The 24,640-nt window shown below is 34.3% G+C and overlaps 1 protein-coding gene across 1 annotated transcript; it reads right to left on the bottom strand.

Moving 5' to 3' along the window:
* Positions 1-6,067: 6,067 nt before the first annotated feature.
* On the bottom strand, positions 6,068-24,304 carry Anxa1 (annexin A1). The gene is made up of 13 exons (XM_015492932.2): positions 24,124-24,304; positions 17,904-17,983; positions 17,710-17,818; positions 17,093-17,187; positions 16,152-16,265; positions 15,634-15,724; positions 13,564-13,643; positions 12,848-12,904; positions 11,229-11,322; positions 10,269-10,364; positions 9,161-9,219; positions 7,560-7,682; positions 6,068-6,414 (listed from the first exon to the last, which is right to left on the bottom strand). Exons 2-13 carry the CDS (start codon positions 17,967-17,969, stop codon positions 6,358-6,360), a joined length of 1,041 nt encoding a protein of 346 aa, XP_015348418.1. The 5' UTR covers positions 17,970-17,983; positions 24,124-24,304; the 3' UTR covers positions 6,068-6,357.
* Positions 24,305-24,640: the final 336 nt, after the last annotated feature.

Below are 24,640 nucleotides of genomic sequence, written 5' to 3'. Positions count from 1 at the left end.
CAGAGCTCTGGCCACTCCCAGCTGCCCATACTGCTGTCACTGTTGTGAGTGGATTCGCCAGTTCTCCTCTCCTGCCTCCCTGGGGTCTCCAGGCCTAGTCAGCTTCTTTCCCTGGTCCACCTCTCTCACCTGTGGCCATGGTTCTGGATTCAACAGGAGCAGAAAGGGTAACACCTCTGTAATCTTTAATACCCAGATGTATTCAAGGCATTTTCATTTCTATTCTTTTCTCCCATGTCTAATATGCTGAATATGAACCCTGCTCCTTTTCATTTTCCCTGCACCTACATTGGATCCATTTATAGTTTTATATTAATATACAAAAAGACAGTCTATAAACAAGCTATCCACTATTTAAAAGGCTGACACTATTTAATAATCTTCAGTGAGATAAGAATATAAAGAATATAACCCATAGCCTAGTTGACTACATGTGATAAATTCACTACATTTATCTTTGCAGCAACTGGAAATGGTCTACTGTTTCTAATATTACAGGATATTTCATAATGAATTATCATATTAAAGGAAGATTTCTTTTTTAGCAATGCTTTAGGAGATCCTCGTAGTAGCAGTAGCTACTATATATTAAAATTTACCGAGTGTTTTCTGTGTGCTGCATGCTGATGATCACGTTCAGTTTGTATCATGATCATTAATATTCTCATTTCACTGATGAGCAAACCCAGCTTAAAGAGGGTAAGAAACTAGACTGAGCCCCACTACCAGTGCATATTGGGGCTGGGATTAGACTCAAACTGCCTAATTCCGAGTTATGGCTATGAAGACACTGACCTCCTCTGAGCCCATTTTCAGAGTCAGAAATTAAACAGTAATAATAATTGCCAGGAGCATTTTTTACATGTCAAACGCACAGAAAGTATTTAAAAGGTGGGTCACTTTGGCTATTGAGTCAGCATCTCCAAGCATTAGAATCAAAGCTAAGGAAAAAGGATCATTTCCACATGACTGCTTTTTGGTTTTCTGGATACTAACAGCTGTTTCTATTCCAGTATTTCTGGTTCAGCTATAGCAGGCACATAAATTCATCTTAAGAATTTCTTATATGATGTTGGGGCAGGCCCCAAATGGCTATAGTTAGGCTCCCTTGCTGAGGCTTGTGGTGGACTATGAGATGTTTTGTTATGTTTTTAGTATGTAGCCAAAGCCATGAATTGGCTCTATGTGGTTAGTGTGTAGTCAAGGCCAGAAACACTCTGATTCAGCCTACATACTCAAGGTCATAAAAGTCTGCTTGTGAGCCTGCACCTACTTATGTAACATGTTGGCAGTGTACATTCTCTGTTTGGCCTACATATAAAAAGGGCCTATGAAAAAGACTCGGGGGCTAAATGGCAATGACTGGGGCAAAATGTAACTGGCTGGGGGCTAAAGCTGAAGCTGGAGGCTAGAGGCTGTTGTCACATCTGAATAAAGCATGTCAACTATTCTAACTGTGTCTTGCATCTTCTTCCACCTGCTGGGAACCTGAATCTGTTTCCTAGGTTAGAGTCCCTCCGTGATATATGATCATACAATTATTCAAAGTCATTTCAGTTTGGAGTTGAGAATTAGCTTAATCCAAATTTAATCACCACAAGATCTCTACCATCTATATCAGCAAATATGGATGAAAACTAAAATCTGATTCAATTATTCTGTTTGGCCTATCATTAACAATTATGTTAGCATTTGAAAGCATTGAATTTTTTCACTTTCTCTTAATTGGCTTGATATCAGCTATTCCTCTGATTATTTCCTGTTAACTGTCAATTGCTTTAACTCTATCATATATAATCCTTGTAGCAACTCTGAATAGCAGGTAGGGATAGCAGAATTTTACTAATGAAAATCTAGAAATTAGAAAAGGTAATTGTTACCTTTGGGGCCACGGTAGAAGTTTGATTAGACAGATCTTTTTGGTTTCCAGGTCACTATCCTCTGTACCACTCTGCTCCTGTGTCATAAAAAGCCCTAAGCAAATATTTACAAATGTCTTTTCTTCTCCCTCTTCTTTGGCTAGCAATATTGCATAACACTTGCAAAAAACAAAACAAAATGAAAAAAAAAAAACATGATTATTCTTAAGTCCTGTTCATAGAATATAATCCTCTGAGCCAAAAAGTAATTGTGCTGAAAAACTGTTAGCATATAATTACAACTCTGGAATGCACTATAATATAGAGGCTTAAGTGATAAAAAATGTCTGTTAGGGCCCTTCAGTTGATAGCTCTAGGATTACTGAAGTTAACAAGAATGAGAGGAGAACAGATAATGTTTAGAGTGAGAAAGTATAAAATGTGAGCATTTGAAGAAGTAAAGATTGTAGAATACCCACAAAGGTGGAGTACAGAAAGTGCCAGAGAACATGCTGACCCAAGATGGGATGCTGGGTGAGACCCAGGTCATGTCACATATTATTTGTCTCCATAAGAAAGTTGTCTCTTTCCTAAAAGCAATTGGAAGTCAACAAAGCAGTGTTAACTCTATGTGTGTGTGTGTGTGTGTATGTATATGTGTGTGTGGTGGGACTGTTGGGTGGTAAAGTACTAATGATGATCATATTTGCTTTTTGATAAGGTAATCATTTTATACTTACAATTTTGCAATTGTTATTGTTAGTATTTAATGGAAAGAAATGTGAAAAAATTGAAATGTAGATTCTAGTAGTAAGGGTACAGATATCCTAAATTTATTCATTAAAAATAGAAATCCTTGCAGGCTCTGTGGTGCACACCTGTAATACCGGCGGCTTGGAGGCTGGGGCAGGAGGATTGTAAGTTTGAAGCCAGCCTCAGCAACTTAGGGAGGCCCTAAGTAACTTAGTTAGTGAGACCCTGTCCTAAAATAAAACATTAAAAGAGCTGAGGTTGTAACTCAGTGGTAAAGTACCTCTGGGTTCAATCCCCAGTACCTGCCCCCACCCCCAAAAAATATGAAATTCTAGACCAAACTAGCATCTTGGAGTTCAACCTCATTTTGCAGATCTAAAGGCAATTTACTATGAATTCAATTCTGATGAAAAACAAAATTAAAGAATGTGTACAAAAATATCTAATTAGAGATAAACATCAAATGCATGCTAATGCTAGGTTGCTTATGAGAGTAGAGACAAAAGAGAGCAAGGTATGGGGTAAGTCAATAAAAATAAGTAAATAATATCTTGTAATTAATGTGAAGAATAATTGGGAATATTTTGTAAGTTTTAGACCTCTCCTCAAGATAGTAAGTAATATTTTGCTTGATTTTCCCTTGATGAATAACCCATAATAAAATGGACAAGAGTGTTATATGACTTAATTTTTAATAAGAATTCCATGAAACTTAGACAAAGTAATTCTTATGGGGGGGAGGAGCTGCTGTCCTGCAGGTTGTAGTCAGATATTCACAGGTGTCATCTGCTTCTACCCACTGAATGCCAGTAACACCATCTCCCATTTGTAGTAGCTTCACAATGTCTCCTGACATTGTCCTGTCTTCTGGGGGCCAAACCTGGCCCTGATTGAAGACCACTGGCTGAGACCAATTATGCCACCCTATTTCCAATCTGATCAGTGATTCTTAAAACACAGTCTGCTGAGGTGGGGATGGGAGAAAGTTTTCTAAGAGGGAAAAAGAATGAGAGAGAAAATATGCAACTGGCTCCACCTTCTCTTACTTCCCTTTTTTATTTTCATTTTTTTTCCTTGCTGGAGCTCTGGCTACCATTTTGAAACAATGAGATAACCAGTAACTGGAAATGTCAAAAGAACAGAGCATTTCCTGCTGTCATTCAATCCTAACCCAATGCAACAATGCAAACAGTCTTTCCTGTATTTGGGGGAGGAGGATGACGAAAATAAAAATCCCATTTATTACACCATTATTAGACATCTTTTCTGTTATCTATGTAGGACCACAATCTTATTTGATATGTTCCTAGAAACTATCACTGTTCATTTCATACAAGGTATTAAGGAACAAGGAGATAAAGGAAGAAGGGAGTCAAATAAAGGGGGCTTGAACGAATTGACCTGGGAACTCCAGTGGCAGAGGTATTATCAGAAGTATCACAGGGTACAATATATGGGTATTTGCTTTATTATTTAATAATAAGAAAAGCATGCAAATGAGGATAGATAAAGTTCATATATAAGCAAGGAGCGAGGAGCTTGTGGAACATTTTAGACATAGATGAAAGACATAAAGCAAGTACATCCTGAGAATAAAAAGAGATGGAAGGACCAATAATTAGTACATGGGGAAGGTATTATAGCATGACATATTTTCTCTCTTGTACTACTTCTAGATATAATTACTATTTTATTTGAGAGATTAATCATTGATAGTATTTAGTTTCTACTTCTCTATGTCAAAACCAACAAGTATTGTGTGTGTGTGTTAATTTAAAAAACTAATGTACCAGGCCAAAAAAAAAATGTAATAGAGTTTGTGCCAATGCAAAATACTGACTGCATGCTTAATGTGTGTGTACATTCATATATTAAATTTTTCAAGTATATATTATCAGCCAGGACTGGGTTAGGTACTACAAACACAGAAGCGAATTGAACAAGCATAGTTCCTACCCTTGTGAAACCTGGAGAAAAACAAGGACAGCTGATTAGAAATTACAGCACAAGATTATGGAAAACAGGAGGAAGACTTAACCAAAGACTATTTGGAAGAATTAAAAGCTTAACACAGATAGATCTGAGCCATTCATTTAATTAGAAAGACAAATAGAGGGGATAGCAAGTTTTCCCTGAGTTTAATCATTACATACAGAGTATTGTCAGAATTTTACCTACACCACAGTTTACCAAGAGAAATATCCTTACCAGGGGGACCGTATTTCTTAGCATGATCTTTAATTTTAATATCTTGTTGTGGAACTTAAGACTATCACCTTTTTATTCATCCCCTTCTCCTAAATCTTGACAAAAATGTTTATTTCTTATAGCTGCTATTTGCATGTCTCAATCATGTTTAAATCTGGTTATTAAAAGGGCATATGCTATCACAAAAAAATATTGGCAAATAATGCAAAATTGCCTTTTATTGTTTTTTCACTAGATTTACCACAAAAAGTAAGAAGCAAGCGGGAAGGAGGAAGCAAGGTAGGAAAGGGGCAGGCAGGGGAAAAAAAATCACAGTATTTGTAAGAAAAAGAAGATGTATTTACTTTTGTTATTTTTGGATACTTGTGATTAAAATCATCTCCTGTCAAAGGCCTGGCATCTGAAGTAAATTTTTACTGAGTCTCATTCCTTCCTCATACATGTCCTTTCTTCCCACAACTTTGGGAAGGAGAAGAAATTTCAGGACTTCAAATTAGGTGAAGAGTTTGTAAATATGCTATTAAAAGTAAAATCTATCAAAAGAAAAATAAATAAATTGGATTTTATTAAAATGTTAAACTTTTGTTCCAAAAAGTCATGTTTGTATAAATATGTCAAAATTGACTCTACTGTAATGTACAACTAAACAGAACAAAATTTTTAATATTCCTAAATATAAAGAGAATGAAAAAAAAAGCTACTCACTGTAAGAAAATATTACAAACAGAGAAAATCTGGTAAAGAACTATTATCTAGAATATGCAAAGGATTCTCAAAAATCATCAATAAAAAATAAACTAGTGACAACACCAAATTCTAGCAAGGGTGTGGAGAAACTCAACCACTGTTCCATTTATGATGGCAAAGTAAAATGGTATTACCACTTTTGATATGTTTGACAGGTTTTTTTAGAAAAAAATCAACATGCAATTGCCAATAAACAAACATGAGAAACTTTTTGTTGGTGTTGCCATTTCATTTTTATACTACTCCATGAAATATTGCAGATGTCAATTATAATGTTGGTGCAATAGAAATCCAGACAGCCTCTTGGTAATCTATACTCAGATGACAAAATGTTAAGGAGTTCATTTTCCAACTCCATTAATATTTTCTTCAATTTAGCATATGAAAATGATTTCATTAAATAATTGTCAATTAGCATTCAGGCTCCAGTCCCTTGATACCAAATTAAATCTCTGCATTACACATAAAAGAAAATCAGAATAAAGAGCCAATGACACCAATTGTCTTGTAACACTTTATTTTCAACTACTTGTACCTTTCTCAGGTAGTTACCAGAACAACTTGTTTATGGGGTTTTAGGGTTTAAGGTAAACATTTTTTTTTAAAAAAAGTTTCTCTCTACTATACAGAGTTGTGATATAAAAATGACTTATAGGCTATATATTTCAGAAAGTAGGTAGCAAGACTGTAATCCCACTGAGCAAACCTTCCTAGTTAACCCTGTTACAGAATGAAAAGCTATAATTCAGCAATCTTCTGATGAGAAGGCTTGAGAACATCAATGGATTGTTTAGTTTCCTCCACAAAGGGCCACCAGGATTTTTTCATAATCTCCCTTGGTTTCATCCTGTTGATTAAAAAATAGTGTACCCTTAGTGCTATGCAAAATCTTAAACAATATATTTTTAATTGTAGAAAAATTGCATATTTACAGACTATATCATACATTGCAGTACATCAGTGATCTGGGATCTATAATCAAAATATTGTTTGTATAATTAAATAATATGTACAGCCAAAATCTGGTAAGTGTGGATTGTTGTACAAAAAGCAAGGGCTTTCAAGATTCAAATTATAAACTTCCCTGAGTTAATTATGTTATATGTTAGAGCCATTTTTATCTAAGGATAAAATACATTATATGGGATTGAATAAAGTATTACAAATATAACCTCATATATATGAGAAAAATATTTTGATTCACTCACCAGAATAACTCACTTTTTATTTGTAGTTTTTAGTTATTGGATACAAATAACAGTGTTAATTTAAATAGTTATCAATCTTTCAATATGTTCAAAATCATTGACTTTTCTTTCTGTCTTATATTTCAACATCCAAATGAGATAACTTTAACATATATTTCATACATTTTACCATGATAAAATTAATTAAAATATTTTTAATAATAAGCCTTTTATCTTCTGACAGATTTTAATTGCAAAATAAAACATGATGTCTATGCTAGTAAAAATTCTGAAATATTTTGAATATTTATGCAAGAGCAAGCAAACATTTTCATGATTTAAATTGAAAAATGTACTAGTTCTCCATTACTAGTGAGTAGATTTTGCCAGTGAAAGTTTATTGACAAAGTATTCCCCTAGATATACTGAATTAATCTTATATATGAAATTTATGGATACAATCAGTTATCTCTTTTTTTGTTTTTGTCATTTAAAAAATAAAATAAGTTATTATTACAATGATATTTGAATACTTCTATTTGAAGAAACATAAAAACCTCTTCCAGTCACACTATGAACCTATAAATGCTAGACAAAATGTTAATGTAAATCTAGAGCTAATACAAGAAAGAAATGTGAAAAAAATCAGTTACTTAAATAACAGGCAAATAATTTTCCTTATCTCAGAAAATAGAATTTTAAGTTTTGTACAGATTTAGTTATGTATTTAGTCAGTTCTTCTTTTGAAGATGTTCCTAAAAGAAATTTCATTTGAGGAGGTGAGACTATAAAAAGCACTACATACCAGAATGGCTTGGCACAGAGAGATACCATACATCTTCTGATAGTATGCTTTGATTTCATTTATGTCGATTTCAGAACGGGAGACCATAACTCTGATCAACGTCTTATGACGGGTTCCAGCACCCTATACAAAAAATAAATAAATAAATAAAATTGTGTCATTTCTTGTATTCAGAAGGAACTCTCATTAAAGAGGGATTTTAAAGTGAATACCTTTTTATCTTTTCATATAATCTCTATGGAGAAACTACCTCCCTATTCTTACACCACAAACACACACACACACACACACACACACACACACGGGGGTACCCAGACAAGTGGTAATGAAATTAAAAGAAACCAGCTGCCTGATTAAAGCTTTTCAACCTCCTAACTGGCCTTCTACCAGTCAGTCTTTCCTATATATGAACCATCCAACAATTGCAAATAAAGAGCATTTTTACAAAATTGTGACTTAGATAATCTAACTCATCTAGTTAAAATACTTCATCAGTCTCCTGTTGCTCTCAGGATGAAAACTAATCATTTTATCAGCCTTACAATATCCTGCTTGACTGCACAACCTCTTCCACTGTGCACCGTCACTCGGATGATATTTACCACCTGAAAGGGTTGTGCTACTGTCTGCTTTCAAGCTTAAGGACGTGCTGTTTCCTCTTCTTGGACCACCCTTGCTTTGTCCCCCTTATCATCCACCCTTGTCCTTACCTGGCTCATGTATACTCAGGTTCAGGTCTTAGGTTAGCTGACAGCAAGCCTACGTGGTTTCTGAAGTCTGGGGCACATGTCCCTTTTTTCTCTCCCTTAATGCCAAGTAGTCATCATTACCCATCTAAATACCACACTGACAGTGGCAGGCATGGTGACAGCAAATGTGCTAAGTACCCTATACCAGTACTTGTCATTTTGTGTTAGGCATGCCTAATGTTTCTACCATCTCCCAGGATTCCTTAGTAGTATTTGAATGGTTAGAAACCCCCTGCCCCTATATTTCTCTGAAGACCTCCTCATTTTTGAGTACAAAGAGTAAACAAAGATAACTTCATAACTATTCATTTGAGAACTCAAAATGAAAATATAGAGGTGGTATCCTGTATAATACTGTGCATGTTAGACGGTAAAGTTAAAGTGATATAGGTTTAAGTATCTCAAATTCATCTTAGTAATACCTTCTACTTCTGTAACCATGGAATGACATTTTAAAAGATTCACTATTAATTCATGGCATAAAAGACAGCATAATAAAAAAGATAAATGAAAAGAAAATGGAAGGTTATAAAACACACAACTTTAGTGGAAGTAGGCTACTAAAATCACACATTAAAAGGGAAGGTCTATCACCCTTCCCTTGGTGTCTCAAGTTTTGCAAGTCACAAGTCAGCCATAAATCACTTACAAGCTGCCATTACAACCACATCCATGTATTTTTAAAAATGCACCAAATCTAACACAAATAAAGTAGTAGATTTTCTCTTGCATTGAATAGAAAAAAAGATTCTCTTCAATGAGAAGATATTAACTCCAATTTTCAAACAATATTAGGTTTTCTATACTGCAAATACATTTATTCTCTAAGCAAAGCATATGAGTGGATGGTACCTTCATGGCCAGATGAAGCTTCTCAGCAAAGAAAGCTGGTTTGCTTGTGGCACACTTCACTACAAGAGAGATGAGTTTTAGTTGATATATTCATCACAGAAGAAAGATGCATATGAAAGAAACAGGAATAGAGAGTTTTGCCAATAGGTTTCCATCTACCACTAGTTCTTTCCCATCCCAATATGAGACATTCACCTTAAAGAAAGATATTGTAACTCTCCAGATGGTGGTCCTGAAAATATCAACTATTTCCTAATTATATTTAATTCATCCCAACTGCAACTTCAAGAGTTACAGCTATCCCAAATAAACTCTCAGTGCACACAGGGAAACAAGCGAGTATTTAAGGTCATACAAGTAAGTATTTGAATCATTAGTAATAAGAACATTTTTTTAAAGTCCTGCAATACAACAAGCTTTAAATATAAAGAAGCTGCTCAAACAAAATACTAGCACAGGTCTATTTGTGGAGTTTTCTTTATTTGCTATTCCAAGGGAGATCCATGGACCTACTCCTATCTACCAGAGGCTTGTTAGAAATGCAGAACCTACTGAATCAGGATTTGCATGTTAACACAATTCCCAGGGTATTCAACCACAAGCAAGGTAATATTTGAGCAGCACTTCTTGAGATACAGATTCTTTTACTCTGATGGTCATCTCAATAATCTAGAAGACCTTTTAAACACTCAAATTTTCAGAAGCCAACTTCAAACTGCTAAATCAGATTCTCCTAGGCTTGACCAAGACCGTACAACTAACAAATGGTAGAATAGAATTTGAATATACATTTATCTAATTCCAAATCCCATGCCTTTGTTGACCATTCTTGACTGTGCAGCAGTGTGTCCATCTTAGTGTACCGCTTGGCATAAGTAGGTATTTGATAAGTACATTCTCCTTCTCCATGTTTTTGAAAAGGGAAATAGTATCTGTTGCTATTAAGAAGATTATCATACTTCTTTGTCAGTCTTACAAATAGCCTCCATCTGAAACATGGATGTATCACCTCTGAAGGTTGGTGCTTTGTTGGTTTGTTTGACATATTAGGCAACATTAAAAACACAGTTCCTAGTTAGAAATTTCTTTGAAGCCCAGGACTACATACCAATGGCTGTAAGGCACTTCTCAATGTCACCCTTCAGCTCCAGGTCCAGGACTTTGTTCATGTCATGTTTGCTGTATTTGGTATATTTCTGAAAAACTGAACATTAAATTTAAATTAAGGTACATACAAATCATCCTTTAAAAAAGTCTAGCAAAATCAGGGTAACTGATTCAAGGAAATTCTAGGGTTGGCTAAACTCCAGCCACACTTTAAAAACTATTCATACAAATCAGCATAATATGAATACTTCATCTCCTCCTAGGAATGTAACCCATGTGGCCATTTTGGTGCTCCTGTATATTTGGGGAAAAGTTTGCAAGTGTTAACAGTTATTAGAAATGATTCATGATGGCAACTATAACATTTACTACAGCAGAATTATGTGCCAAAGCAAATGGATGTTCCCCCATATAAAGATCTGCATGGTGATTTTCTCTTGTTTAGCATTAGAAATCAATGTGTTATTATAAGATAATGAGCTTTAGATAGGCATCATGGCATTACTCTTGCCTTGGCTACTGTTGGGCTCAGAGCAAGTCTTGTGCTCAAAGGCCAGAAGTCTTTTTGAGCTATGTTTGGTTTTGCTTTAACTTTTATTTTCTGTAATACCTGTGTAATCTTTTCTTCATTTACCCCCAAGTGTTTTGGTATGTTTTGCTTTGCTTTGTTGTAACTTTTGTTTTGTTCCATTATATGGGTATTTTTTGTCATATCTAAGCCAAATCTTTGGGGAGAATAGAAACTGTGAAAATAAACAATGTTCTGCGTGCCAAAGATGTAAAATGTATTTCCAATACATTGTAAAAATGGGCAAATAGCTCTATTGGGTCAGGAGCACTGTACCATATGATATAGGAGGGACCTGAATAAGACTTTTCTCTTTCCCTGCTCTATATGTCCTCAGTGAAAAAAAATTCCATTTTCCATGAACTGATACCACAAAAATATTTTTCTTGTTACCTCTACGAAGATGGGGATAGCTTCTTGAGGTAAGAATGGTATTGAACACATTCAAATCTGTCCCCTTTCTCCTTTCACCTGCTTCATATAAGGCCTGTCAAGAAACACAAAAGATAAACGCTTGATTATCTGCCAAAATGTTCTGTCCATCAGGATGGTAAAATTTCCCCAAAGCTTTTCTAGACAGTTGCTCTGTGTTCAATACAATGAGAGGATGCCAGAAGAAGACTGCACATTCCTCAATGACAGGGACCTATTTTGTTTGTCATGTCTGCCACTAACTCTCTCAAGGTCCCATGTAAACCCTAGAGACAATAATATATTTGCAGAACACATGTTTGCAGAATTATATTGCCTTAAGATTATGCTGCACATCAAGACCTCTTCAAGTAACTCTCTTTAAAAGATTCTTACTCTACTATTCAAAGTAATTATCATTAAATGGTACTTGTAAATCAATAAATTAACCATAAGCTAGATCAGGTGTTTTGATATTACAATTTCTAAGATTCAAATGCTGACTCTGAAATTTAAAGGCTATATAATCTTAGGCAAATAATTTAACTTTACTAAACCACAAATTTTCATCTTTTGTAAATGAAATAGATAATCCCCTGCCCTATTGTCATAAGTATGCTCTGTTAACTTTGAAATGTTAATTACTATCATCCTCCTGGGTCACACTAATCCATGTAGCCTCTATAAATATACATCTAAGTGCCCTGAGAGTCTTAAAATGGAAAACGTATTCAGAGATGTCACAAGCAAACAAGAATAATTTTTATCATGGGCAATTATTCAAGTGCTCACTCTTGTTCTTTTATATGCTTGTAAAATTTCTGTTTAAACAATTGAACTTTCAATAAAAAGTTATTTTGAACTTTTCAAGCAAAATGATCTGCTATGTATGTATTTAATTAAACAAAAAGTTAATTAGTGCCTATTGCAAGATAATGTACTGGTACAATATGTTGATGTGGGTGGACAAATAAGTTTTTTTTTTTTCCTTAATGACTCATTGTGTTGGGAAAGCATAATGCAAATAATTGTTCTTTTTAAATGGAAATTCCAGATCTGAAATGTTCTGCTTTTTTCTAACATCAACAATGGTTTACTGCATAAATAATGGTAACTTCATTGAATGGTATGCAATAGTATGTTTTCAATGATATAACTTTGATATTATAATTTAAATTGTATTTATAATATCACTGCAAAAATTTTAGAATATAAGTTTGCATCTGTAAACCATTTCATAATCACTGTTAAAAGAATGTTAGATGTGCTTACTGTTTTATATCTTGAACTTAAAATTTTTTCTTCCCTTTCTTATACTTGATAAAATGAAAATTTAGAATTGTTCTCAAAAAAGCAATTCTTGGAAAACAAACAAACAAAAATTCTCATTGTTCTCTTTTAATCCTCTCTGGCTGTATGAGATCCATTGAAAACTTAAAGACCATATTTTCACTCTTGAACTAGGAAGCTGTATCTCATTCAGGGAAGGAATGTTAAGGAACCACTGGCTTCTCAGCAGATCTGAACCCTGATGTCACACAGGGTGACCTGTGCAGTGTAAGAAGACCTACTGCAGCAATATTTTCTGAGCCCTTGCTTACCCTGGCATCTGTATCAGCCAAGTCTTCGTTCACACCCAAATCTTCACATCTGTCACCCTAAAAAGAAAAAAAAAAGGGCTCATTCTATCATAAGCTTTAAATAATCACATGATTTACTTAATTCCCTTGAACTCTGACACATAATTTTTGAGAAAAGAGAGTCAAAAGAGAATCTTGTCTTTTGTGAAAACATGGATGAAAGTGAGGGGCACTATACTAAGTGAAATAAGCCAGGCACAGAAAGATGACCTCAGTTAGACGTGGAATTTTAAAAAGCTGAACTCACAGAAGTGGAGAGTAGATGGTTACCAGAGTCAGGGGGAAGGGAAGATATTGACCCAGGAGTACTAAGTTTCAGACCGGAAGCATAAGTTTGGGGATCTATTGCACAGCAAGGTGACCATAGTCAATGATTTAATATAGTGTATATTTCTAAGTAACTAAGAGAGTAAATTTCAAATGTTTCACCATAAAAAAGGACAGTTAATCAAGGTAATGAGTATACTATTTAGCTTGATTTAGTAATCCCACATGTATACATATATAAAACATCACAATGTACCCATAAATGCAATATGATTTATCAATTAAAATAGTATTAATTAAAAAAAGAAAATAAAGAAAAATAGTTAATTACTTATTTCTAGAGAGGGTTCAAATATCAGATTTTACTGTTCATGAAAGAGCAGAGGAATTTCCCAAAGTATGTGTTATACCTTAGCAAGAGAAAGCAAAGCATTCCTAAAGTCTCCAGATGTGTCCGAGGTGATGTCTTTGGCTAGATCTCTTTTCAGTTCTAAGAAACAAGAAAAATAGGTTTTTTAGTAAGCTATTGAAAAACAATGGTGCTAATAATAGAATAACCATATCTGACATGTCTGTATTTGCTTACAACTTATAATTGCCACAATGTCCATTGACTTATGAAACATATTTCAAATTATTATCATTTTTGAATAAAATTTGAGAAATTAGAACAGGTGAAATTTTAGATAATGAAATTGATTTCCTAACCAACCTAGATGCCCTTCAATAGATGCATGGATAAAGAAACTATGGTTTATAGACACAATGAAATATTACTCAGTCTTAAAAAAGAATGAAATTATGGCATTTGCAGGTAAATGGATAGAGCTGGAAAATATCATGCTAAGCAAAGTAAGCCAATCCCACAAAAACAAAGGCCAAATGTTTTCTCTGATAAGTGAACGCTGATACATAATGGTGTGGGGAGTGAACAAGGGAAGAATGGAGGAATTTTGCATTGGGCAGAGAGGAATGATGGGAAGGGAGGGGGGTGAAGGTGAGAAAGCTGGTGGAAAGAGATGGACATTATTACTCTATGTATGTGTAGGACTGCACGAAAGGCATGACTGCATTGTGTACAAATCAGAGAAATGAAAAGTTATGCTCCATTTATGTACAATGAGTCAAAATGCATTCTACTGTCATGTATAGTTAATGACAACAAATAAATAAATTATTTCCTGTAGGGCATTGGAAGCAATCTGAACAACACTGTGAATGAAAACCCAGAGTCAAAAAGTTTTTTCTAACAAGAATAATTTGCTTAAGTACATATTTACCAAATAATTCTGAAATAAAAGTATGCCAGAATTAAGCAATATAGTGAATAGAGCAGGTATTTAAAAGAATAAAACAAAAATACACACTTCAGCATAAATTATTTATTTACTTTAAAAAGTGTACCTATCTTGTATGCAATAGAGCTTAATGATGTATGTATGTGTATAGAGATATTTTAACCTGTCTATACACACTCATTAAGTGTATAAAATCATGCTGTAATAGAAAAAAAATAGCTGAATTTGTAATTGACTAGAAACAGAGCAATTTAATAAGCTATCAATGGACTAATCTTCATCATAATGGAGAAATATGGATGTTTACCTTTATGAAATATGCTTTATCAAACAAAAATTAATAACAATGTCCCTTTTGGTTATTATCACTGATAAATAGATATAAGGTAAACATCTGTAATGACATAAACATTTCAAAAATTAAGTTAAAATCTCCTTGCTTTCATACTTTTATTATATTGTTCTAAAAACAACATATAAGAACTTTTGGGCTTTCAGGGCTTGTTATGAGAACAAGGGAGGAAGATATCAAATGGAGGGAGTCATGTATTGGTTTGGGGAAAGAAAAGGAATATAGTAATTGATATGTGGGTATCCTCTTATTAGTGGGGAGCATGTCATTTAAATGAGATATTTCACTGAATAGGTAAAATGAGTCATGGTTGGTCTCTCTATACCATGAATCTAATTGAGATAAAGAGTATGGGAATCATTTATGTTCATAATGGTAAAGTTAAGGTTTCCAACATAGAATTAAAAGTACCTAATTCTTTTCCTTGTCAAAGACAGGTGAACAATATTTTTGAAGATGTTTTATTACATACTCTTCTCAAAATTAAAAAAAATAACACTGGACCATTTTCATGAAATAACTCTCAGAACACAATGCTCTGAATTAAGGTCTCCATCCTAATAACTTGAGCCTATTAGTTCTGGATGGATATTTTCTATTAAATGCCAGCCCCATGTGACCTGGGACCTGGGATATCAGCACTCTAGCACATTGAATGCTGCCTGATAACAATGTATGCTTTCAGTAGACATGTGTAAAACAGTAAAGACACATTTTAATAGGTAGGCTTTCCAAAGCCTGCACAACCAACATCTGCATTTAATTTTAAGATAGTGTATCAGAATTCCTTTCCCAGGAGCACACTTGGACTGTTGGACACTACAACTTACCATCTCTGTAGACTCTGTTAATTTCTCTTATTTCTCTGTTATTTCTTGATGCCAAAATTTCAATCAGAGTGTCTTCATCAGTCCCAAGTCCCTGAATTGAAAGAAGAGAAAAGGAAAAACATATACAAATCTGGATTCAGGAGGATCAACCAGATTTATTTTAATTTAATTTGAATTTAAGTTGTTTGAATTTAATCATGTCAATTTCACCTGTAATTTTTAATAATTATGATAAATTCTATTTACTCTAAAACAAATTGGGTTTAAAAACCAGTATTTCAGGTAAAGACATAAAAATGCAGATATTTGATTTAGATCATGTTCAAGAAGGATATTAGTGCCAACATGTATTTTTTCTCTACTAATTTATATTTATTGAATTATTGATTTACTAATTCACTGAGCTCCCACTGATTGACATACACTGTACTAGATATTGAAGAAGTGATGCTAGGAATAAGCAGACTTGCTCTATTTACTGTCCTAAGAAAGGAGTTTTGCCTAATCAGGAGGGTTACCTTCATGGCAGCACGGAGCTCATCTGCATCAAATTGGGCTGGAGTTTTCAGCAGAGCTAAAACAACTTCTTCCAGGTGACCTGTAAGGGCTTTCTTCAGAATTTCATCCAGGGGCTATAAGAAAGTTTAGAAGAAGTTAGGTGCTAGCTTATATAGCAATGTGCTGATACTTGATCTTAGGTCATCTTGCTAGAATTTCCTAAACACAGCCATCTTTTAGAGTTCCTTCCCTTCACCTTGACAAGCATGACAGATATTTAGGAATGTCATCTTCATTTTTTAGATCTAGAGAGATTAGATGAAATTTACTGAATCTATTTTTAATTTCTTAGAGAATAGGGTTCTCAAGCTTAATACAGAAAAGAAATCACACAGTTCAAAGAACAGAAATCTGTGTTATCAACAGAAAATAGTAGTAAGAATACTTTTAAAACATGATATGAAGTTTTCCAAGCATTGAGCTTTGTGCTGCTCAGATAAGTACTATCATTGAACATCAATGATTTACAGCTTTCTAATGGCACCAATTTAAAAAAAAATTATATCCATATTTTCTGTAGAAGATACAAAGCTTACTTCTAAAATAAATATATACAAACTTTAAATTTCAACTCATTTTAAATTTAGCAGAAGATGCACTTCAATCAAAATATATTCTTTGTCACCTATATTAATTTTAATATTTGTTATGTTCAGATTGAAGACTTATCTCTAATATAGAACATCACTTCTGCAAAGAACTTACACAAAGATGACCAGCATATGAAACCAACTAATTTGCTAAACTTGAATCAATTGTAATGAAATGGATGAATAAATACTGCAATGCCAGTCTCAGATATAATGGGAGAACGATAGCTAGAAACTTGAAGAACTAGGTAAGTGTGCTTCAGAATCTACGATTATGCATAAATAAAACCCAAATCAAACTTCAAACCTACCTTTCCCTTTTCCTGGAGGTATGCAGCTTTGATTTGTTGACGCTGAGCATTGTTTCTCTTAGTCAGAATGTCAATAATGGTTGCTTCATCCACACCTGGAAATAAAGAGACTCTAGGCTTTAAAATCAATTTTCCTCATAATCAACAACTAACATAAAATGATTCATTTTCAAGTTGCTCCAAGTGAAGTTCTAAACGAACCAAAAAATATAAATTATGTCATCCCAAGAAATAAATGCTACACTACTATCAAGCTAAAACATTTAGGATGGCATTTCATTCATTTGAATGAAAAATGAAACTCCAATTAATTGTCCCTGGACCTCAGTGTCACAGGGTTTGGTCCCAGTTTAAACCCTAAAAGTGATCAGAATGGTGATTTCAGGATTGAGTATCTGCTTGAAATGGGTTCTGTGGATACCTGTTATAGCATTTATTCCATTGATTATACCACATTTTTCAAAGTAACAAGAAAGGAAATATATCTTCATTCAACAAAGATAACTTTTATCTTCAAATGAAATTCTCTTTCCAGTCTCTCAGGTCTATTATTCAACAGCCAATGGAAAGCCACTCTGGAGTTCTGGGGAGCAGCTGTCCTCAGGAGACACACTCACCTTTAGCCATGATGGCTTTGTGCAAAGCTTCAACATCCGAGGAAGGATTGAAGCTAGGATAGGGGCTTACGGCTGACCCAGGACCACCTTTGGATGATTTCACAGTTTGCTATGGTGGAGATAGAGGCATACATTAATGTCCATTTACTTGTGTTAATTCCATTTGAAAATGGTAACTAAGTCATTGTACTTACAACATATTCCTGCTCTTGGTTGTCAATAAACCAGGCCTGCTTGAGGAATTCTGATACCATTGCCATTTTCAAAGAAGTGTCTGGAAAGAAAATGGGTAGATGTCTTTATGAAACAAACCCACCACACACAAACACTCCCCCTACATACCCAAGACATAGCATTATAAAGTTACCTGGTTCTTACTTGCTGGGATTTTATTTAGGGGCATAATAAATATGAAGTGTAGGTATTTTAAATGGTCTAACTCTAAAAAAGAAACTCATAGCCTCCACTCAGAAACTGAACTCTTTCTTGGTATATTTAATCCTAACCTTCTTAGAACAAGTGCTGGCTGAGCAAAGCCTTTTACGAAATGAGTCAAGATTAATCTGTCAGAAAGTAGAAGAGAATAAAACAGAGAAGTTGATCTTATTTGGAAAGCTGAAAAAAGTTTGCTGGGGCGAAAAATGTTGACAGAAGCTGAAACAAAGAAGTTCAAATGTATGTCCAGAGCATTAAGGAAATGATACGTTTGTAAAAACAAAGTGGCATAATTTCATTTATATTTCAGAAAGAAACTTCATTGCAGGTCATGGAGAATGACTAAGACAGGGACAAGTTGGAAGATTGGCGATCACTTAGTAGGTTATTAGAGAATTTGTGTGAGATGAATTAGGGCCTGTACCACGGGATGCTTGGAGAAAAAGCATAAGTTTTACATTTGTGAGGTCAATATTCTTTTTTTTTTAAAGAGAGTGAGAGAGGGAGAGAATTTTTTTTTTAATTTATTTTTTTTAGTTATCGGCGGACACAACATCTTTATTTGTATGTGGTGCTGAGGATCAAACCTGGGACGCACGCAAGCCAAGCGAGCGCGCTACCGTTTGAGCCACATCCCCAGCCCGAGGTCAATATTCTGTAACAATCTGCAGGTGTGGTTTACTTAAAGCTCAATTTACTCAAAAATCCATGTATTTCTTCCCAAATCATCCACTTTCTTCTTCCATTTCTGGGTGAAAAATAGTTTCACTACTTATAGTAATTGCTATCTTCACATTTCCTTCTATCTGAACTAAGTATTAGACATGTGTTTTTTTCCTCAACACATATGCATGCATGCATGTACACACACACACACACACACACACACACAGCTGGACATGGATTATTTTGTACCAATATTTTTTTCTAACAAGAAGCACTGGAGTGAAATTGCAGCATGCATGCCCTGATGTCAAACTTTATCTTAAATAAAATTTCTTAAATTGTTCTGTTGTGATAATATTTTTACTTAATGGAGCATATGTATTTTTAAAACTTTATGCATGTTAAAAATTAATGTGTCTTCTGTTTTCTTCATGTACACACACACAAAAAAAAAAATGCCATCAATGATCCTTTTTCTCTGGAGCTGTATTTTAGAAGTTCATACTGAAAATCTACCCTGATATCTCTTTCCACACCCTTTTGTTATATCACTTTGGAGACTACTCTCATGGATTCTTGTGAAGGAGGTTGAAAAAATAATCTCTGCAGTTTTAAATTCATGATATGAAGTGAAGTGACTCAGGAGGAGTTAAACTCATAACCTGATTCCTTAACAGCATGTTCAGACAAAGTATTTCAATCCACACCTGCTGAAAAATGACTGCACTTCCAAGTAATGAGATTAAATACCTGAGGGAAATAATATCCAAAGCAGAAACAACTGCCACTTAATTATCGTGGGGATTGTTCAAATTACTATTTTGTCATCTGTGTGAAAAACCAGTATATTGTGCATTCAGTTAATGCATTTTCTTCTCTCCAGCAACCCATAAATTTAGCTGTTTTCCTATGGTAAAGTCATGATGTGCAGTTTTGCACAAGATTTTACTTCCCATTATAGTCTAATCTGGTGCAATTGCTGTTGCCACATGAAATTTCAAATGCAAACTGTTTAATTGGCACATCCTACATTGCATAGCAATTCTAGTAAAATTTCAAATATTCAGAATTTCTTTTTCATCATCTCACTCAAACCTTTAATAAAGTAGAATCCTCAAAAAAAGTAATATAATTGGTCACTTGGCAAAGTTTTTTTTTTCTATTACTTATAAAAACATGTTCAATAATTCTATTCTTTTCAACTAGAGAAGAAAAATTCCTAAAGAGAGCAAAGCAGAAATAAGAATATTTGCAAATGTGCTACTAAAAGTACATCCATTAAAAATACTGAGAAAGTCTAGGAAAATAATGATATTGCTGTATTAATTACATAACACAAAATAACAATAAGGGAGTTGAATAATTTATTTGACATGAGTGTCCTTAGACAAGAGAGCTTTGTGACTTGTAACTTCTGAGTGCCTACATTTTAGTCTGGACTCTTGGCCTAGAAACATAGTCTAGGAGAGAAAATCATGAGAATGGAATCACCCTCAAGACAGTCCAGGGAGGGAAATGAAAGTTGAGTCTGTAAAATAACATCTTCTAGCTCTTAGCAAAGCTTAGACACAAGATGATGGTAGGATGTAAGAAACTGCTCTAAAGGAAACATATTTTACCATAGTCTGCTAGTTTAGTGCCCTCATCAAATTTCATGTATTAACAGAATTTTTGCATAACCATAGCACACCTTACAAATACCACAGCAAAACAAAATTTTGGCCCAATTTTATTACTAAATCCCTCTGCCTATTCAGTACTTTACACTGTGTATGAAAACCACCTTAAACTTAAGAGTTCAAAATAGGTTTTCTTTTTTAATAATATGTTTAAAACTTGACTAGGTTTTTAAGATCCTATTCTACTAGGTATTTTAGGTTAATATGTATTTCAATTAGCTACCAGTGAGTTTCAAACCAAGTTTATCTCCATGATGAGCATCAGCTATTTTGGGGTGAAATTAGCTATTTGTACATAGGGCTGACCTACAAGAAAATTAATAATGTTCCACATTTCTTCTGACTGATGAACAAGCACTATATACCAATCTCACTTTATCTGTGGATTAAATATGTAGCTTTTTAAAGGTTAGAATATTTTTGTATATTTGTGTGTCCTAAGAGTGTCCCCATCATTTTTCTATCCTTATCAGCCTTATGAAAGGCAACTTCCAGAATTTGTGACAGAGGAAGCTTTGTTCTGTGGTTTACCATAACTTCCTGGTTACAACAGTGATATTACTATGTTAACTGCATAACACAACATACAAAAGCTAACAGGCTTGAGCAATTTATTTGACACAAGAGAGTGTCCCTGGAGGAGATATCTTCGTGATTTGTCTTGGTTACATGCAAGAACTATCAGAATTCTGCAATGCCAGTAGCATCGCCTCTTGTTTGGAACAACTTTATCATCATAATCTCATTTTCTGTCTAGGAAAAAAAGAGCGTGATTTTCAGTCAGTGTTGTAGCTAGTAGTGGCCAGAATTGTGACACAAATCCATGCCTTCTGACTTCTACGTGTTACATGCTTTAAAAATTAGTGACCAAAAGACAATAATATCAAGGACAATATTATTTTTAATAACTCACACTTGAAAATCACATTCATTAACAATCAAACCATGGAGACTATAGCAGATTTCATAGCAGCACTAGTGAGTTTATTTTTAAATGCTTTGGCCTAGTACATTTTTTTTCCTTGACTATGTATTTTATAAACCCTTACCATTGCTATTCTTGAGAAGAAGACAATTAAACTATACAATGGCCTGATTCTGAGGAACCAATTTATGAAATGTAAGTTTATAGATGTTTTACTTCTAGCTTTTTGAATAGGGAGTTTCCATTGCCTGAAATGTGTTTTCTCCTGCACACCCTCTTCCATTCACCTAACTAACTGCTTACTTCTAAGTGAGGACTTAGCATAGAGGACCCATCACATCCTACACCAAGCCTTCATTGAGTCCTCAGCACTGGATTGACCTTCTGTGCTCTCCCAAAGCATACTGTCTTCATCTCTGCAGTAGCTCAACTATTGTGCTCTTACCCCTTTCTGACGACTCATTTATAGCCCCAGAAGCATTCCATGAGAGCAGAGCAAATATATCATTCATTATGTACATCCTAACCCTGGAAAAATGCCTGGTATTTAGTATGTTTGTAACTATTATTGAATTAATAAATAATGCATCATTGCTAGGATTTTAGAAAAGATCTATCATCATCTATCCACATCTATAGAATAGCAACTTAAAAACTAAAGTACTCCTGGCCTTAATTGGATTTTCTTCATTTTTACTTATTTATTACTGGTGCATTTTAATTATATGTAAAAGTGGAATTCATTATAACAAATCCAAATTTGTATATAACATAATTTGCTGAGTTTTCCCTCTCCCCCATCCACTTGTTTTACTATATTGATTTTCCTTCTATTATTATTAATACTAATATCTTCATCATTATTTTAATTAGTACATTTTTATATACATATATATAAGCAGGATTCACTCTGGTATATTCATACATGGATGTAGTATATCTTGGTAGATTTCTTTTCCTAGTAGTTCCTCCTGCTCCCCTCCTCCCTCACTTTAGATCCCTTTCCTCTATTCTATTAGCAATTTGACCCCAAGGAAATATCAAACTTCTCCAGATGGTTTTAATTGATAAAATATAAATCTTGGAATGAATAGTATCTAAAAACCATTACAGCTCCGAAGTACCAATCTTAAATTTCACCTTGAGTGGTTGGAGGTGAAGAAAGTTAGCCTGATGAAGGAAGGCTACTATTGGATCTATCATGATCTTCATGATAAATATCTGTCAGAACTCAAAGGAAAAGGAAGTAGTTTACTTCAAAACAATTTATAGCTTATCACTAAATGTAATAGGCCCATTCACTTTGCTTTGATGTTAAATAAGTCACAAATTAATGGTTCTAGAGAGAATTAAGAACAATCAGTTTAGATAGCTAGTATCATGTACTGAAATCAACTTTGCAGATGTTTTGATTGAAAAAGTACTTAATAAGCTTGAAACTCTAGCTGGTTCCCTAATAGTGTTGTTATTATTTTGCCAACATCAATCATATGTTGGGTGTCTGCCAGATGTGGATGCCTGGGGCTAGGGCGGTAACATAACTTCTGGGTAAGAGATCATTTCAGAGTTATGAAACCAGTATTTTTCCACATTTGAATCATTTGTAACATGCCTTCTCTTACAGCTACCAAAATACTTTTCTGCAGACATAGGAGAACATTGCTTTTTCAAAGTGTCTACATAATTTTAGGCACAACCAAAGCAAGAAAAAGCACATCTTTCTTAATTAGCTAACATTAAAAATTAGAAATCAAGGCATTTAATTAACATTTAAAATGTTTAAAAGAAAAATCCTTGAAGGAACATTTGTAAGGTTATGATTCATAATCTCTCACGTAGCAAAGCTCTCAAGACTTGCTTTGTGTTTTCCTAAGGAGTTCTGTGACCATTAGCTCATTCAACAGTCAAGATACTGCTAAGCTAGAAGAGCTTTTTGAAGGCCCCTCTGGCATTCCCATGGGATGACTTATCTGACACCACCCAGGAAATATTTCCTTTCCCTTAGGTTTTCAAACCAGCACTGGAAAAGCCTGTCCATGACACAGAGACTCCAGGGAAAAGAATGTGACCACACCCTGTTTAAATGAAATGAGTAATAAGTGGGCCTTCTTAAACTATATGAGTAAACATAACATTAATTTTAAAACGTTAATTGCAAAGAGCACAATTACCGCTCTGAGGTCTCTTTAGTTTGCCTTACAAAAGAGAAAAATAAATTATGAAACTTAATAGTTCCTTGTAACCTATCAGTGACACCCCTGTTTCTCTGACCACCCCCTCACCAAGTACCCCCTCCAGCATGATTTACATGTAACACACACACAGCTCCTGGAGACAGGGGATCCAAGGAGGAAGGAAGGAAAAACACAATCTTTCCAGGCTGGCACAGGCCAAGCACATTCTTTCCTTCTTTTCCATGGTAACTCAACAACAGTACAGGAAGAAAACTTAACATATTTTTGAAAATGTTCCTTAAATAAAATAAACATTCCAATTTGCGATTCTTAAAATATACATAAATATCCAATGTGATTTTACAGATTTATTAAAGCATATTAATGCAACTAGCCACAAATTCTATAGAAGCAATAACAGTCAAGTTCATCAAACTCCTTAGAAAAACACAAAGAAAAATCTAAAGAGTTTTTACTGGTGTTGGAAAAGTTTTCAAAACAACCCAAGCTATCTAAAGGCAAAATCAAGGCTTACCTTTTTTCTACCTTCTTCTAAAGAATGAAAGAGAGGCTCTTCTCTGAAGGTTGCAGTCTAGAAGTGGAGCCTTGTACTTCTGATTTTATAGGATTTGAACGGAGGCCACACCTAGCAACCAGAAGTTAGTAATTGGCTTCCTTTTGTTTGAAGTACAGGCTCAGCTTTGTCCAAAAACAAAGTGAAACGACTCTTGCAAAACTACTCACTAAACCAACTCAGCTGACAGTAAGAAGAAACGGAAGGACAGATTTTTTTCCTCCCTTCTTCCTTTTGCACATTTTTCCCCCAGATGGGAAAGAATGCGATACAGTTTCAAGTATGCAGTGCTGTCTGCTCGAATCCTAATGCCAAATATTGGCACACTTTTAAATTAAATAGATTGTACATTAACTTGAAAACCAAAAAAAATCAAAGAAAGAAAAGGGTTTGAATTCCAGCTCCATTACCTATTACTATGTGACCCTTTGGACATATTTAATTTCCTTGAACTTGTTACTACTTTTGTATATAGGAG

This window comes from Marmota marmota, unplaced genomic scaffold (assembly GCF_001458135.2).
Source record: "Marmota marmota marmota unplaced genomic scaffold, marMar, whole genome shotgun sequence".
NCBI classification, from domain to species: Eukaryota; Metazoa; Chordata; class Mammalia; order Rodentia; family Sciuridae; genus Marmota; species Marmota marmota.
Note: the sequence above shows the minus strand (reverse complement) of the source record. Positions and strands in the feature narration are given on the sequence as shown.